Source organism: Nestor notabilis, unplaced genomic scaffold, assembly GCF_000696875.1.
Source record: "Nestor notabilis isolate BGI_N333 unplaced genomic scaffold, ASM69687v1 scaffold30015, whole genome shotgun sequence".
In the NCBI taxonomy this organism is placed as follows: domain Eukaryota; kingdom Metazoa; phylum Chordata; class Aves; order Psittaciformes; family Psittacidae; genus Nestor; species Nestor notabilis.
In genome coordinates this window covers 36,480-53,555 of record NW_009928384.1, presented here as the reverse complement: position 1 = coordinate 53,555, position 17,076 = coordinate 36,480, and the positions used below count along the sequence as shown (strand labels likewise).

The 17,076-nt window shown below is 38.2% G+C and overlaps 1 protein-coding gene across 1 annotated transcript in view; it reads right to left on the bottom strand.

Moving 5' to 3' along the window:
- The window catches only part of PDE7B (phosphodiesterase 7B), a gene marked incomplete at its 5' end in the record, with an annotated part of 32,560 nt that extends 19,016 nt beyond the window's left edge, over nucleotides 1-13,544 (bottom strand). The window contains 2 exons of the mRNA XM_010014481.1: nucleotides 222-373; nucleotides 13,461-13,544. Coding sequence (XP_010012783.1) covers nucleotides 222-373; nucleotides 13,461-13,544 — 236 coding nt within the window. The remainder of the gene's footprint in view (nucleotides 1-221; nucleotides 374-13,460) is intronic.
- Nucleotides 13,545-17,076: the final 3,532 nt, after the last annotated feature.

Genomic DNA, 17,076 nt, shown 5'->3' with positions numbered 1-17,076 from the left:
AATAGATTTAGACATATTCTTGTTGCTTTGCGACTAAGCCTTTAAAGCTGTAACCATAAAAGAGGAATGGACAGTCCGTTTGCTGTGAGGCAGGCAAGTAACACGGGACGTGGGTCATTTAAGAAAGATCAGCCATACATTTGTTTATCTGAAGACTGAAACAAACCCAGCACTCTCTGGAATATTATTAAAAGAAATGGATACGTGAAAACCTGTCTTACCCTTGCTTGCCCAAGGTAGTCCTCATCCAGTAGGTACAGAGAGGCTTGTGGTACAATTCCACGCAGTAACCGGGATGCATGGAAATACCTCTGGAAACTTAACAGTCTTTTCACTTTTTTCTTGGTGCCAATCTCCCCTGAGAGTGTAGAATCTGTGAAAAGCAAGCAGTACCAAAACCATGAAAACCCAATATGAAGGATGACATTCTTAATTATTTAATGAGAGAAATAGCAAAACCTTCAAAATAGCAACGCAAAAATCATAAAGTTCATGCTTCTTGCCAATCCACATGAAGCAGCAGTATTCAAATCCCTGTATTTCAGCATAATATACATGTTTATTTCAGAAAGGAAATATACTCCAATAAGGAAAAGTATTAACATGGGCCTTGAAGATGAATTCAGTACACTGCCTGCCACAGACTTGAATGTGATCTGGGCTAAGTCACTGGGGGGTGATATATCACCTAACTCTAAATGTCTACAGGGAGCCTAAATGACTAGGCAGAGTCAGGTATGGAAAAGCTGCTCTTACTCTTCTGTGCCTCTGTTCCCTAGCTATACAATTGAAAATAGCATTACCTTGCTACCTCACAGGACTGTCACTGGAACACATGAAAATTGCACAGCACTAGCATAGAAGGTGATCCTCGATATAAACCCAAAAAAGTGACACAGAAGAGATGTCAAAATACAGTATGAAAGCACAAACCCACTTTTGGAAAATGAGAAAATGGAGAGAAAGAAGCAAGAATAGGTTAATAATCCTATCGTACTATCTGCTGTCCTTCCTACATATAAAGGCAAATTATAAATTAAGAAAATAAATTAAGAAAATAAAATTCTGGCAATACATGTGTTTCTGATTACACAAGAAAACATGTTCTTTTCACTCAGTAGCAGGATAATTCTAATTCCCTAATGCTGTATTAGCAGATTTTCATATAGGGCTAAATGTGGCACAAAAACCAAGGCAGTTTTTATACAGTGATTAAATCAGTAATTAGAGTAATTAAATTACCTTACTGTTAGTAAGAAAAATATGCTGGCTTCCTAAAACTGACAATAAACTTAGATAATTTCATCTGAACTTTTAACAGCACCTCACATACAGCTGTGATGTTTTCATTTCACAGTCTGGTACAAGTTTGGAAAAAGGAAAGACAGAAACTGGACAGTTATTTGAAGGTAGTAAGATTCAACACAGTTTTATCTGTAAGAGGAACCTTGTAAGAGCTGAAGATTAAGAGCTCCTTTGAGAGAACAGTAATGACTGCTTGAGGTAAGAAGCTGCACAGCAATTCATTAGATTTCAGGTTTAAATAAGAGCTCAGGAAAAATATCCACAGACTTATGATGACTCTTTATATTCTGCTATTTCCTTTTATGAAAAAATGCTGAGCCTTTGTTCTGCTGTGAAATCAGGCTTGACTTTGTATGCTGGTTATATGAGTATTATTATTCTGAGATTTTTTTCAGAGAAGTCATTAGGAGTTTTTTTGGATCATAGACGGCTCAGCATCTGATTTCTCCAACAGCAGATGTGAGCACCTTCTGTAGCTAATCTCTTCCTTAGGTAATCCAACAGCTACTGAGCAACACAAAGTCAGTAACAACAAAAAAATATGCATTTACATACATAGTGTCAATAATATATTTTCTTACGCCTGCGAGTCTCACACCTCTCGTGGGCAGCCCAAAGACGCCACTGAGTTTTAATAATATAAAAGCACAAAATAATTTTATTGCAACTTGACAAGCCATGTGTTTTCAGGAATGAGAACAGTAACAATGTCACTACTGTACCAGCCTGAAGGTTAGAGTTTCATTTATGATGTGCCAGCACCTGCCTTAATTCTCTCACATATTTTAAAAGCTGGAACAATTTCATGGCCTGTTGAAGGAGTGACTAACATAGGTGCTAACAGTTACCCAGTGACAGCATCATGTGGAGGAACCAGTACGCTTGTTTTCACATTTCTTTGCATTTATACAGTGCTGCTAAGAAATGGCTAGCATTCAGCTTAATTCCTGGTTAACAAAACACTCTTAAAATGAATTAACTTTTTAAACTTGTGTCAGCTGTTTCTTGACTTTCCAACCTTCCTAATTCCATCTTTGCCCCCAAATTGTCACCGCTTTCAGGTAACAGGTTTAAATTTTGAAGTACAGATAACTTCCCTTTTGTACATTGAAAATGAATAGTTACTCTGACTGATTTTTATCTAAGTTAATATTTGGGTTTTTTTCAGCTAAAGGCAGAGGACTGAAATTACCCTACGCTCCCCTAAGCTCTCTTTAAAATTCTTATGTAGGGTTTTTAGAGTTGCTGTGGGGTGATCTGAAGGTGAAGGTTTGGCCTGAGTCCCAACAAGCAGCCGTATGTTGGATTATGAACTGGTCATTTTATCCTTTGGATTACCAGATTATTTCAGTAGCACAAATGCTTACCAAACCACAAACACATCAGGTTGAAATAAATAATTTCTTATTGTGAAACATATTTTCTGAATTGAACCATCAAAGTTGTTGCCACTGCTTTGTCACAGTGCTCCATAAGGTCGTCATGGATCTCAAATTTAATCATTGGCAGACAGCACCTCTGAAACATGACTTGCTGCTTCAGCTGAGCACTGTATTACAATATATAATGCAAAACTGATTACTCACAATAATCTATTGTCCTCTATTTTCATTCATAAGGGAAGAAGTTCATAATACTGATAAAGAATGACAGGAGACGTATTTTCAATATTGGGCTCCTGATAGAACAGCTCGAATCCTGCACTGCAGACTATCTGCATGCAAACTCTGGATGTTGACTTAGAGGGTACCATGTTAAAATTGCATCCTTTTGGTCATTTCAGTAATAATTGATTTGTCTATGAATCACAGGATTTGTCAGATGATTGCGATGACTCACAGCAGATTATTACGACATCCACAATAATGAACCTTATTACAATGGTGTCTTGCATAAAACTGGACTAAGATTCTGCCCCTCTCTGAGCACAGCACACCCCAAACTATTATAATCTCATCAGCATTTTCTCCTTCCCCTCCCAAGATCAGTGTTAAACACAAAAGAAAAGCATGGCGATACGAAGTTGAGAGAAAAAGGATGGTTAAAAAGAAGAACAAAGGGTGAGACAGCTAAGAATGAATGCTCAAATTCTGTCCTTAGCTCAACAGTGGCACCTGAATCTCCCAGCAGCCAAGAGCCATTACTAGCATATGTGATCCACCAGCTGACACAAAATCAAGATGCATTTTAAGACAAAATTAAGTGTTTATGTGAATGACTTATAGTAATACACTGAATATACCTCTTCCTTATTGACAACTGTAAATTTCAACTTCAATTATAAATATAAAACTTCAGTGACAATACCTGATACATGTTGTATGGTGACTTTGAAACATAAAGAGTTATTGATTGCTACTTCTGATTAGGTTAAACTGTATTACAAGTAAATGAATAAAAATATCATTGCAGATATCACTGAACTTCAGCTATGGAACTATGAGTACTAAAACTTATGTTGTATTATCCTAAAGAACACAAGCTGCAAGGCTCGCATGGGAAGGATTTAGTAATTATGTTCAATTTTGAAATGAACATGAAAGACAAACAAAATGTCTTTTGCTTATACCCACAAAACTTCCCTTTAGAACTGCGTTTATCTTTCATCATTGGGGCAACTTCTGAATTTTTTTTTTACCTAAAAAAAGCATCATCTGTATCTCTTCAAAGATGCCCATTCTCATACCCTATGGAGTTACTGCCTAGCATGGCAGTTGGAGAAACCCTTCTCTGTATACTGAACAAATTTATTGTATTAATTACATACACATATTGTACGAATTAAATACACATTTACAGAAGCATTTGTGTAAGTATTCCTCACAAAGCTTAACTTCTACCTTCAAACACACAAGGCAGCCTGAGCTCACAGCATATCTGCTGGTGTGTTTTAGCAGGCAGCAAAAGTGGTTGCATTTTTCTTTAGGTAATTTGATAGCAACATCACATATACACACTATCAGGCCATGGATAATGTCTGGATATGGCACAGGGCCCTCAAGAGGTTAATAAGCTACAGGAATCAATGGCTGCCTTCTCTCACCTAACAAAGTTCCTCCAGTTACACAGATCTGCTCGCCTTAGCATGATCTATGGCACACTATACCCCAAGATCTGTTATTTCAGGGAAATAGGTTTCCTGCACTAGAACTGCTACCAGTTTTCTTTCAGATTTCTTTTACAGTGCTGCACTAGTGCATGCCCACAGGCAGTATGAATATAAAAATGACAGAGGTTATGTTAACAATGGTTGAGTTAACATCCAGAAATGATCACATAAATCAAATTTTGACAGGGATGTACTTAATGCTGCACCAGACATTCATTACACTGTTATTGTTCTTTCAAAGTAAACAAACTCGGTTATGCATTCAAATAAGGCTTTGAGTTTTCCTTCATAGTATCGCCTTTTTTCATTTTATTGCACATCAGAGTACAATAAAAACAGGTCACCCAGCAGCTGAGTGGATAACAACAGGTTTATTAATTTTCAAAAGCCAACTGATTCAGAAGCAGAAAATGTTTTTTCCTCTTCTTTCCAAAAGCATGAAGAATAAATCAGGTCCTTGAGCACCTGCCTTTGTCTCATATGGTATATAACACTCTTCCCTATTCCAAGGATGCCAAGACATTCTGTACTCAGCTGCTGCTCTACAACTATATGCCTGAACAGTCAGGTAGGATTGGTAGAAAAGTGCTGGAATACCTGGAAGATAAGGTGAGAGGATCAGTCCTGCAATCTACCATCCAGACAGTTTGCAAAGAGCAAGGACTGTGTGAAACAATTTGTCTCAGGTCCCATACATCACAGAGATAATTTCCTGCACTGGTTCCTGCTTTGACAGCTAATTAGAATGCTTTTATTTGAAAACCCAAGAGGTATGTAAGTGACTTAGGAGGAATAACTGGTGTTTGTCCATTATTTCTGTGTCAAATCATGCCAGGCTGAAGTCCTGTTTGACATACTCATCACATGACTTGGTTGCTAAACTTTTCTTGTAAAGTACATAGTACTGATGGTAGAAAAAAACTGCTGTGCCTTCCTAGGATCTTCTTACAATATGGATTTGTCATATTATCCAAAAGACAACAGCAGCATGAGTAAGGATAACTGAACTAGCACAGGTAATCTGAAAATTAATTCCAAACTTAGTATTTCAAGTTTGAATTTTGGAGAAGGAGCTAGCAAACCAGAAGAACAGATAACCTCTTCTCTCTGCACTGTCTAGGCTTTCTTGTTACCTTGTACCTTGCAGTACAAAACCTTTTGGAAAGGCAACATTGCAGTTTTGAAGCAAGGCCTGAGAAAAAGCACAAAGCACTAGAAACTTATGCAAAAGTTATTGTCGCTTGAAAGCTTTCAGTCTAGTTAAACCACAACACTAGTGCAGAAGGACCAAGAAGCTCAGATGGATATCACAGTTGTACTTCTTAATCATCTGTGGCTGCTGTGCGAAACTGCATACAAGTTTGATCAAAAACTAGTAAGACTGTGTTACTTTTATCATATGATATACACTGGTCACTGCAACTAAGAAGACAAGAGATGAACACCTTGCACTATATCATATTTACAGATAAACAACTGTTGTACTGAAATCTTGCGGATGCAGAAATCCTCGTAAGACTTCCTCAAACTATGTGGGAATCCCAAAAGTTATGTTATAAACATTCTGTTTTTAATTGCTTCTCTAATGTCTAAACATGATTTGTTCCTTGACTTCTGATTGATAAAATCCAATGTTGAAGACCAATTGCTTTCTGTTAGCTCTACTGCTCATATGGGTTGCAACTGTACTGTTTCTCTTTAAATGGGTAAACATATTTTTTCAATTAAGACAAGGCTGTGAGAAAGAGAGCACTCTGAACACGTCAGAGAAAAGCAGAAAATCAGAATTAAAACAAAAGATCTTTAAAATTTTCCATTTCGAGTCAAGAGTCCATTCTTCAACCACCACCACCTGCACAGGTGCACAAAAATGAATGCAGAGCTCTCTTTACAGAAGAGGTGCTCATGTGCTTCTTTGGCTAATGTAGTTAACGAAATGTGAGAGGTTCTGGGATACCAGCTTTCTAGGTCACCTTGCTGTGGGGTTTCCTCTTCTCTGAACATCACTTGCAGTGATGGTGCTTTTAACAGCTCAGTTTTGAATCCTAAAATTCCTGCACAATTGTTGGCATCTTGAAAAACAAGTTACATAGTTTCCCCCCCAATCCCAATATATATTCCTTTTGATACTGTTTGAAAGAGACTGCAGAATTTAAGAATCATACAGATTACCCCACTTATATACTGAATTATCCTATTAAATGAACTTCTCGAGAAACTAGAGGAATAGATTAAATTAAAATTTAAGATGAATTTAGATGTGTTTCTCTTCACAATTTACAGCCTTTATTGGGGTCCCTGCTCATGGCAGGGGGGTTGGAACTAGATGATCTTAAGGTCCTTTCCAACCCTAACTATTCTATGATTCTATTAATCCTCTTTATGCAAACAAACATCCTGGCCTCTTTTATTAAGCCTCCTACAAGTTCTTAGGAAATGGCATGTTGTATTCCATTTTGCCACACAGTCATAATTTCAATATGAACCTTCACTTTGCCACTTCAATCTTCGTACAGTAGCACAGCCAGGACCTTTTTTTCCTAAAACTGCAAATGTTCTACAGCTGATTATAGTTTCTCCAACAGGAAATGGTACATCCCCCCCCCCATTCACTCCACTTGAAAAAAAGCAACATAACCTGTAATAACAGCAAACCAAACTTTCATTTATCATCCTAATGATCTCTTCTCCTTGTTCTTTCTTTTCCTCTGGTCATTTGGAAAAAGTATCCTCAGTGTTATCTCCAGTACACCCTTTCCCTTTTCTAATCAGGGAAAAGAAGGTGGGGTGCCAGGATGGGTCACGCATCATTTGGAAACTGTTAAAGGGACATTCCCAGCTGAACTGAATCCCAAATCTGTATTTAAAAAATAAGTTACAAATCTGTATAATCAAGTCAGTTATTACAGTGTGTAGTCTTCACACACAAGGACTTTGTCTGTGAACCACATCTAGTTTTTTGTTTGCTCTCATGAGTTCTCCTGAAGCATTCATAGCCCAAACTACTGCATTCTCTTAGCATATGAGGGCACATGCATCAATCAGTTTTACATTCTGGCTTTCATTTTCTACAAATGTAGTGTAAAAGTTAAGCAAGGAGCATGAATGGCATGAAATAGAATATACTTTTCAATCTATCTGGTTATTAAATTTTGCAGTTAACAACTCTTAAAAACACTTAACAATGCAAACAACACACCAAACAACAAAAAAATTTCTGTTACTTGATGAAAATGGGGAACCAGACTTTCCATCACAGGAAGAATTTCTGAATACAGTGTTTCTAGAAAACAGAACAATCTTTGTGCTGAAACAGTATTAAGAGAATCCTAATTCCTCTTGCTTGAATAGGTGATTGAAAGCAAGGCCCATAGGCTAACTTCAGTTCTGAAAATGTTCTTCCCATTCAAAGCAGACACAAGCTAACCAGATTAAGAAATCTGTGTGCCTTCAGGATGTTGATGAATATGTTTTGGACATGCTTATCCTTAAGGAACTAAGGGAGGTATTATGTAGAAATGATGCAGACGTCGTAAGATCTCTCCCTTCCTAATTTAATAACCATCTGGAACTTTGGATTCATCTCCACAGGCTGTCTTGGGATCCAAGTAATCCAATCAGCCCTTGAAACTTCCTCACAAGACTTTCAGTGTCCTAATTTAACCTGGGTCAGAAATATCTAAAAAGGCATCTCTCACTCCCACTTCTTTTTCTAGCCAAAGGCAACAAAACAAGACAGTTAACCAAACTCTTTTAACCTCATTCACTTGGGTTCAGGTTACTTGATGGTTCAGTTTGGGTTTGGTGGCTGTGGTTAAGTTTTATTTTCCCTGGAGATGGGCCCTACCTGAAAGCTCTGGAGTGTTCAAAATCCAAAACCAAAACTGAATGTAAATTTTGCAAATGGCCCCTTCTGTAGACAGGCAGAAACCACAGATTCAAATGTCCACAGACTCTGGTTCTTTGAGATGGAGACTTATTTTCTGAGTTCCTATCTTCCCTTACTAACCCTGACAGCACTTTTCATTTCTGTAGTACCTAATCCATCACATGCCTGCTAAGCATCACTTTATTTGCAAGCAAACTGAACACCAGACTATTTTGCTTGACTCAAATCAGACAGCAAATCAAGGACAGAGACTGAATGGTACCTAATATAATTGTTTATCACTACTTGGTACTAAATGTGTATCATCTATACTAATTTAATTTACTAATCTTAGCTTAAAGCATGTGCTGTTGTTTTGGACTCAATTTCTGCCTGCATAACAATACCAAGATCCCATGTAATATACAGATTGCCTTTGGAGTGTCTACAGACATGTTTTGACCTTTTAGATGTTTTCAGATCCCACTCTATGTTCCTGTTGTGGAAGGTGTAAGGAAACATAAATCTCTTTGGGTAACTGTTTTGGTAGAAAGACTCCATTTTGCAGGTCACATACTACATCCTTTCCCTTTCCTTGTTAGCCCTCCTGCATCAATATATAGAGAAGTGAATTCTCTATTTCTGATACTGGTATAATGTGGATGGTTACTGAAAACAAGTGGGTATGAGAAAATGAAAGCAATGCTATGACTAATACTGTGACAAAAACAAAGTGTCCCTACTGAGAGATTTTTCCAGAAAGTTAAAAATGCAAGCAAAAAGCTTTTAATTGTATTACTCCATGGCAGAAAAAATTAAATACAGTCAATTAGAAGCTAATAATTTTGTCATTTGCATGCAAAAATTCAATCCAGAGAAAAGTTTAGTATAAACAAGATGGAAACTGGAGAATCACTGCTGAAGTCTTAAGAATCTCCTTGTCTTCTGAGTTAAAGCCTGATGAGTAAACTTGTAAATAAAAAATTACTCATCTCAGATTTAAATTATGTATTTTGTTACCCTACTTAATTTCACCTGGCAATAAAACAAAGTAACGTAACTGGAGCAGGGTGAGGTCTGTTTGGTTACAGCTGTATGCTCACCTAGAATTCTAGATTTATCACAAGGAATTCCCTCAACTTTAGGTTGATGCAATGAAGAAACGTACCATAACAGTCACCAGCAGAACTCATCATGAGATAATGGAATCTATTTTAATAAATGTGTATTAGTCACTGGTGGGATCTGGTTCAATGACTCACTGAGTAACTGTCAATCAGAGAACTAAATTACTGCTGCCTACGGTCCTTTATTTCTCAAACCCAAACTATGCTTTGCTAAAAGGAAAGCTGGATCAAGTTAATTTTCACTGCAGAAGTGTCTCAAATGCTTAATTATTACCCTGCAAATATTCAGTGTAAATCCTTTTCTACCCTGTGAACACAAAAACGCTCATTTAATTAACAGAAATGCAGAAGTGCCAACAAACTGCCACCATTAATTTCAACCTGCTTTGGGTATGGTTACAAGCTACTGAGTTCAGAGTCAAAATTTCCTAAAATTTGTGACGTTTGGTTTTGAATCAATCTTGCATCATTTATAGATTGTACTGAGCAACTTGATGGCACCTAACACTTGCCTATTCCATCCCATTACTCCTTGTGGAAAGTAAGTTCCTAACACTAAGTCTTCTTCTCCTGCTCCCATTTTGAGGAATGCATTATTCGTATGAAGAGAAAACCCTTTCCCCATTTTCCTATAAACATACAGGGCTGTGCAAAACTTTTATCTTCTAGTTTAGGAGTTTGTAAAGTCTAAATACTTGTCTGTAAGCACCCTAGTGAACATGGAGCCTCAAGTCTGCCATGTCCAGCTTTTTTTTTTCTTTCCTGGGGTATACCTGTGGCCATCAGGTGCAGGTGGTCCCCTGTCTTACTATAACAGATGGAAAAAGAGATGGCTGGCTTGCCTCCTGCAGGTCTTCACACCAGGCTGGTTAACAAGCATCGGCTGCTGCAGCTTCCCTGGGGAGAGAAGCTGCTGCGTAGCTTCCCCTCAAGCTTCTGGCTCAAAACTATCAACACAAATGAGTATCTGGTTGGTCATGCAGGTCTCCACAAGTTGCAGGGACTGACTCAAGAGGCTAAGGCATTCCTTGTAATGCAGAACCAAGGAGTTCTTCGTGACACAGGGATATTTTACATTCAATTTTGTATTCCAGAATCATCTCTGGAGTCCCAAAACCCACCATGGCAACTATGCCTCAAGGGAAGTTTACAACTGGGCAGAGAAAAAAGGAAGATGCTAAAGCCTTGCATTTCCTCCAGGCAGGATCCTGCAAAACCCTCACGGCCCTGACAGTCTGGCACTGACAAGGTGAAATAATACTCACTAACTTTCTATATATTGCAGAGAGGCACCAGAGGAATGTGTAGATGGCATCACAGACGTTAGCTCAAACAGCAAGAAGCCAAGAATAATCCAGTTGGCTTTGATTAGAGCTACAGAAGATCCCACTTTCAGAGCACAGGAAGTTTTCCTATCCAAAAAGACTTAACGGTGTCTTAAGTTGCACAGTGACTTTACTGCAGGACTCCAGAAAAAACAAAAGATATGGTCTACTCACTGCTAACCCTTAATAGCCAGAGTAGGGAAAAATCCACCAGTTTGACTGAACTGTAACCGAGTTAAAAAAGTTACATTGAAGTAACCTTTAGTCTGACATTAAATAGCAATGTCCTGATTTTTTTTTTAAATGTCAATTTTCAAAATGAATGTCAAGTCTGTTGAAGAATGAGCTTCAGTGTTTTCCCTTACTTTAAAACAAGGGTGGTACTGTTATTTGGAATAAGGAACAATGACTATTTAAGCTCAGTTTTTCTGAATTAGTGAGAAGTGGAGTAATGTTTATGCTCATTTCTTTATAACTTCTGAGGATATTTGCCATAAAATATTTTCTGCCTCATCCCTCCCTTACTGTAACAGCTTTCAGTATGCAGTTGCTGCCTGTCAGCTATTGCCCCAAACAAATACAACATGGTGCCAAAATATTACTGCGAGTATTAGTTAGACACTTCTCAAAAAATCTGCAGTAGTGACATTTATATATGTTTCTTTCTCATAGGATGGCAGCATCATGGTTTTTTGCTGCTTATATGGTATGAACAACAGAAAAGAATTTGACAGATAGATAGACTTTTATATTATTAGCTCAAATACATCTGTTTAGTTCTTGGAAAAACACGTCTGTGTGTTCTGTCACACAGCATCTTCATTTACCTGTAGGTCACCAAGTGAGCCAGGCCCAGTGCACTTGCCATCTACAAACCTACTAGTTAAGTGCCTAGAAATTTCACTTCATTTTGCACTAAAAAATGAACCAACACCGCTCCCTAGGCAGAAAGCAGTAAATATACAAAACTGTGAAAACTGGGAAATCCAAAATTAAACCCACTGCTTTCCCTTGCACAGAGATCACGACCAGCCATAGGGATTTCCTTCAGATTACAGAAAAGCAGTAAAATAAAGAAAGAATGACAGAGGTCTCCAGGGTGCCTCACCTCCATGGGACCAGACACACATGCAGAGGGAGGCATTGCTTTTAATGTCAGCAGTTACAGGAGATGGGTTATGAGGAGTGCCCTGCTCCTTGTATGATCAAAGTCTGAGAATTCACAGTATGTCCCTTGCCATGGATCTCTTCCTAGACAGCCCACAGACAGCACCAGCACTTCCCAGAAGCTGGTAGGATTCATCTAGAGGGGTAAAAGTGAAAGCCCTACTGCCAGGAAAAAGATCTGAGAAGTTTTTGGTTTCTTTAACCAGGGAGAGGAAAGAACATTGTATGAGAATTGTAAGTGTCGTGTATGTATTCAAGATAAAAAGGAAATAATTAGTCACACTTAAATGTGAATATATATTCACATCTACTTCATGAACATAAAGAAATGATTTGTTTTCTCTCAGTTTTTCCCTCAGCATCAACAGTAATATTTCCAGCTAGCCTAAACCAGGTGGGATTTTTTTTCACATTTTTCATTGCAAGCCAGGACTAAATTATCCTCAAACCAGTATGTTACTCCCTTTGTCAGATCCCAAGACCTTCCCTTCCTATTAGCACCTCTTTTCTCCTGACTTCCATTCAGAGCTCACCCTTTGCAGCTGGGCTCCTTCCCCCCTCTCTGCCACTTTCCTCCTTTATCCTTCCTCAGGCACAAGGGCAAGTTACAAGCAGTTACAAATGAGAGACATAAAACTTTGCCTTGACAACTGCTTTTTAATGAAAAGCATAATCACTAGAAGCTTAAAAGTGTCATCATTAAACAAACTGTTGGACATTCAGTCTGTTTTGATGAAGACATTGAATAAATTTTGTTTCAAAGGTTACATGGACTAGTGTGTGCAGTACACAAGGACACGTTGAGAGCTCCCTGTGTCTGAACACTGCAGTTAACACAGCATCGAGACAGAATGCTATGGGGCCCAAGTCTAAATGTTCTCTGGTTTTTATTTTATTTTAATTTTTACACACTGGCTAATGGCTCTGCATCAGTATAAAAAATCTATCAGGTGAAAAAAACCCCAAACAACAGGATCATGATTTTTTTTTTTCCCTTTTAGATTTGCCCTCCTTTATTTATAACAGTGGCAAAGTAACTTCAATCAAAATGAGGGTAAGATTATTTTTAACAGATGTTCACTGCTGGCCTGACCCAAAATCCATTGACGTCAATGAGAAGACTCCATGGGGCTTTGGATTGGGTTCTAATTGTTGGAAAAATTAATGTTATTGTAAACCACTGGTCAGTGCTGTCACATGCTCCACTTCTGTGCCAATTCTATATGACCGGATAACAGACTCACATAAATCTGTTCCAACTGTTGGCTTAGAGGCTAAGGGACACAGAGGTTTATCTTTTTAATTCTGAAGCACCCCCCGTTCCCCCAGCAAACCCCATGGCACTCCTGTATTTACTTGACAGTCTCAGCATTATGGACAGTATTTGTACAATCAAAACATTTCAGTCAAACACTGAGTGGGAATAATAGAATTATTAATGCTGACTGTGTGAAGACAGCTGAACTACAAATATGTATGAAACGAGATACTTTGGGTCATATACTTTCAATAGATTTATTTTATTTTTAATATAGAACTGAAGGAAGGGTTGCACTTACTGTTAAGAAGACGGAAATCTATGAACGGGTAGGAGCCGCGGCGCTCAGAGAGAACCCCTGTCTGACCTCTCACCCGTGCATCTCCTGCAAAACACAAAATCCCTAGAGACGTTAGAAGGGGCAGATGCCTTTCTCTGCCATTTAGATCTAGATCTATTTTCTATTCAAAGTGATGACGTTATGCTCCTCCAGTGGGAAAACTAAGGTCCAGAAAAACATCCCTGGGTAACTGGGTAAAGCAGTACAGCTGATCCTCTTATCAGAACAAAAGCACAACCCCCCTCCCCGCTTTTATCCTATTTCACAGCTTCTTGTCCAGTAAGTAGACACGAAGGAGTAGCACAGAGGTCCGTTTTTTTGCCCAGACAAGACCAGTTGGATTCTGACTATCATGACATTATTCACAAAAGGCTCACTGCACAACTGACTTCCAAAGCTGTAGGGCTGGTCTCAAAATCATGAGTTGATGAAAATATTCAAAAAGAAAATACGATATCTTTTTTTTAAGGTGGTGTTTTGTTTGTGTTTGTTTGACTGTGTTTGTTTTACTTTCTGATCTTTGAGCACTCTGGAAAACATCAGCCATCTCAAACACCAAAGCTTCTTCATGTAAGTGAAACCTGATGTTCTCAGATAAGCATTACTCCAGTGCTTTAGGATTTATATTTAAATATGATAAAAGGACAACACAATACTAAGAATTAATATCACAGTGTAATTCACATTGATTACTTCCTGAATTAACATGTAATATTGATGAAGTAGGCAAAACTTGTTTCAGGAGAAAAATGCTACTCAGGATGAATAAGAGTTACAAAATCTCTCTCTAAGTAGATAGGAAGTAGTGGGAAGTAGATGTAACTTTTACATTTCCATAACCTTAAATACCTTGTATTATAATGTAATAGTTTCTTTATAGACAAATAACAAAACTAAAATATTAAAAATTCTAAAATAAGATGAAGTTTGGAGATTTTATAGGTTCTCTAGTTCTAGAGTACTCTAGTTCTTCACAATACCAAGTCCTCTTCTACAGAAACATGGGCCATAGTGTTGAAAGCCTACCCACTGCACTTCCTCAGACAGCTCACACTATAGGACTCTCAAAATTTGCAATAAAATTATGAATTATTAGTTAGCTCCAATTGTGCTTCCTCTGGGATATGAATATAGCATCTAATCTAAACAAAAATAATTTAAGAATTTGGCTGCTAGTGCTAACTCTTACTGCTTGTGTTTAAAAACAAGAAAACATCTTGCAGTGCAAAAGAAGGACTTCGTTAGATGCTCTTCTTTTTTTCTATCTAACGTTCACTTAAAATGTGCTTACAATTATGTTTAAGGGAAGAAAGCCAAGCAGAACTATTAACTATTCGAGGTGGAGAAAAATTTCCATGCCCTCTAGGGGTCCTTAGAGGTACGAAAGACACAGGAGCATGCACTCCTATTAAGAATATTTCAAACACTGTCACTTTTGATTATAAATATCAACCTATTTTCTCTCATCCTTACTTTTGCTTTGTTACTTTGAACACGTGTTCCCTTTACTCCACTCCTCCTTGCCAACCGCTCGTTCTAAGGAACCAGCCCAAAACAACTCAAGCTGTTGTTGACCCCACTTACCCCTCCTGATAGCAGGGGCAGGAGGCGCAAATCTCTGCCTGCTCTTCAGCTGTTGCAGTTCAAAGGTATGGTAATAGCATTGGTCTACCTTCATCAGCAGCTTAAAATCATGAGCAACTTGTGGCAATGCAGTATATACACCTTTTCCCCCACAATCCTTCTGTTAAAGGGCAGAAGGGTGGAGCAAATAGCTGGAGAGTCTGTAAAACACTGAAGCAAGATTCACCAGCACCCATGAGTCAGAGCTCATAAGGCAGCACCTGGACTTAAAAGCATTGCTCTCTGCCACAGGTAGACCCATCAGATTGGCTGACTGGTGCAGAAAGAGTAAGAATGGCAAGCATATGGTACGCATTATATAAACTCCAAAAAATCAGACAGGCTTGAGCCTGTCACTAATACAAGCACCAGCAAATTAAGAACGGGTGTAAATTCAAGAGCATGCTTTGATCAAGGCTTTTGTTTTTCTGTATGCACCAATGAATTAACAGGAAACTGCAAGTAACCCCTTGCAAGTAATCCCACTGATCAACATGTCACTCGTGACTAAATCAACAGATGCTTCAAAAAAAAAAGAGGAATTCAAACTTCCAAAAATCTGCCGCCCCCGCACCCCCTCCAAATGTAAGATATTGTAAACCTGGGAAGACTAATTTTCTTTCTGGACATGACATGCTATATCTATTAGATCAAGAAAGGTATCATAGTACTACAGAACAACAAAATCATACAAAGTTACATATAAAGGTATGATCTTAATAGCATGACTCCGAATTTTGAGGAAGAGAATGCTAAAGGTAGGTAGACAACTGCAACAGAGAAGAAAACACAATGTGAGCTTACCAAAAGTAAACCATGCAAGATAAAACTTGATATTTAATTACCTCGAATGAAGTAGCTAACGGTTAGACAACAGCAAAAAAATCAATAGCATAGTGCATTTCAATCATAAGGGCTTTGTTAAACATGTAAGACGAGATAAGCACGAAAACTCAGGTGGGAAAATAGTGTAAGAAAGAAGATAACATGGTACACTAAAAGGAAACTTTGCTTGGTAACAGTTACTGTATGATCTTTAGAAGACTGATATTGGGAATGGTCTTAAAATTTTTATTGATGATCTTGACACAGAATTAGGAGAGCACTAGTGAGACAAAGCTGGAGATACCAGCTGTATACAGCCACAGCCATTTTAAATAAAGTTCACTGCTGCTGTCCCCTTCTCTGCCTCAACTGCTCTACGGCCAGTGCAGCTATGTGCTGCTATGTGCAGCTTCCACTTTCATTTTACTGGTAGTCTAGCTTCCTTTCATGGTGCTGCTGATGTCTCCTACAGAACTAAAGACCAGCCAACTCAGACACGTACGTACATTATTCACGTAAAGTAATTCCAGAGGGAAAGTGAGGGAGGTATTGATGCCATTAGTCAAAGCACTTGGTGTAAATTCAGCTGAAATACTGCCTCTGAGAAAGCTGAATTCCTTCTGGAAAAAGTGAAGAGAAGGACCTCTAGGAAGATGATCAGGGCATTGAAGAGCCATTTCATAAAAGGAAAATCAACCTGGAGTAATGCCCACCATTGATAAGGAGCAGAATGGGAAAAGAACCATTTAGGTGATCAGAAGAATATGATTCTGAAGGAGGAGATAAAAACATTTGAAGCAGCTGATGGCATGGGCTTTATACACACTGAAAAATGGCCTAAAATAGTTAAGGACCATGCATGACAATTGATATACTTGCTACCAGTTCTATGTTCTTCAAACTAAGAAAATGTGAATGTGTTTTACTAAACTAGCAAAACCAAGGACTTGATGTCATGGAAAATTACTGATGATTCTGACCGGCTGTTTGTGTAATTTCACATTTTTAATGGATAATAACATTTTGGGCTGTCTCTAGCACTATGGGAAACTATATGCACAATAAATCTACAACCCTGCTGCCTTAGTAAAAGCCTCTAAAATCCTTATATTCCAGCATTATTAACTTT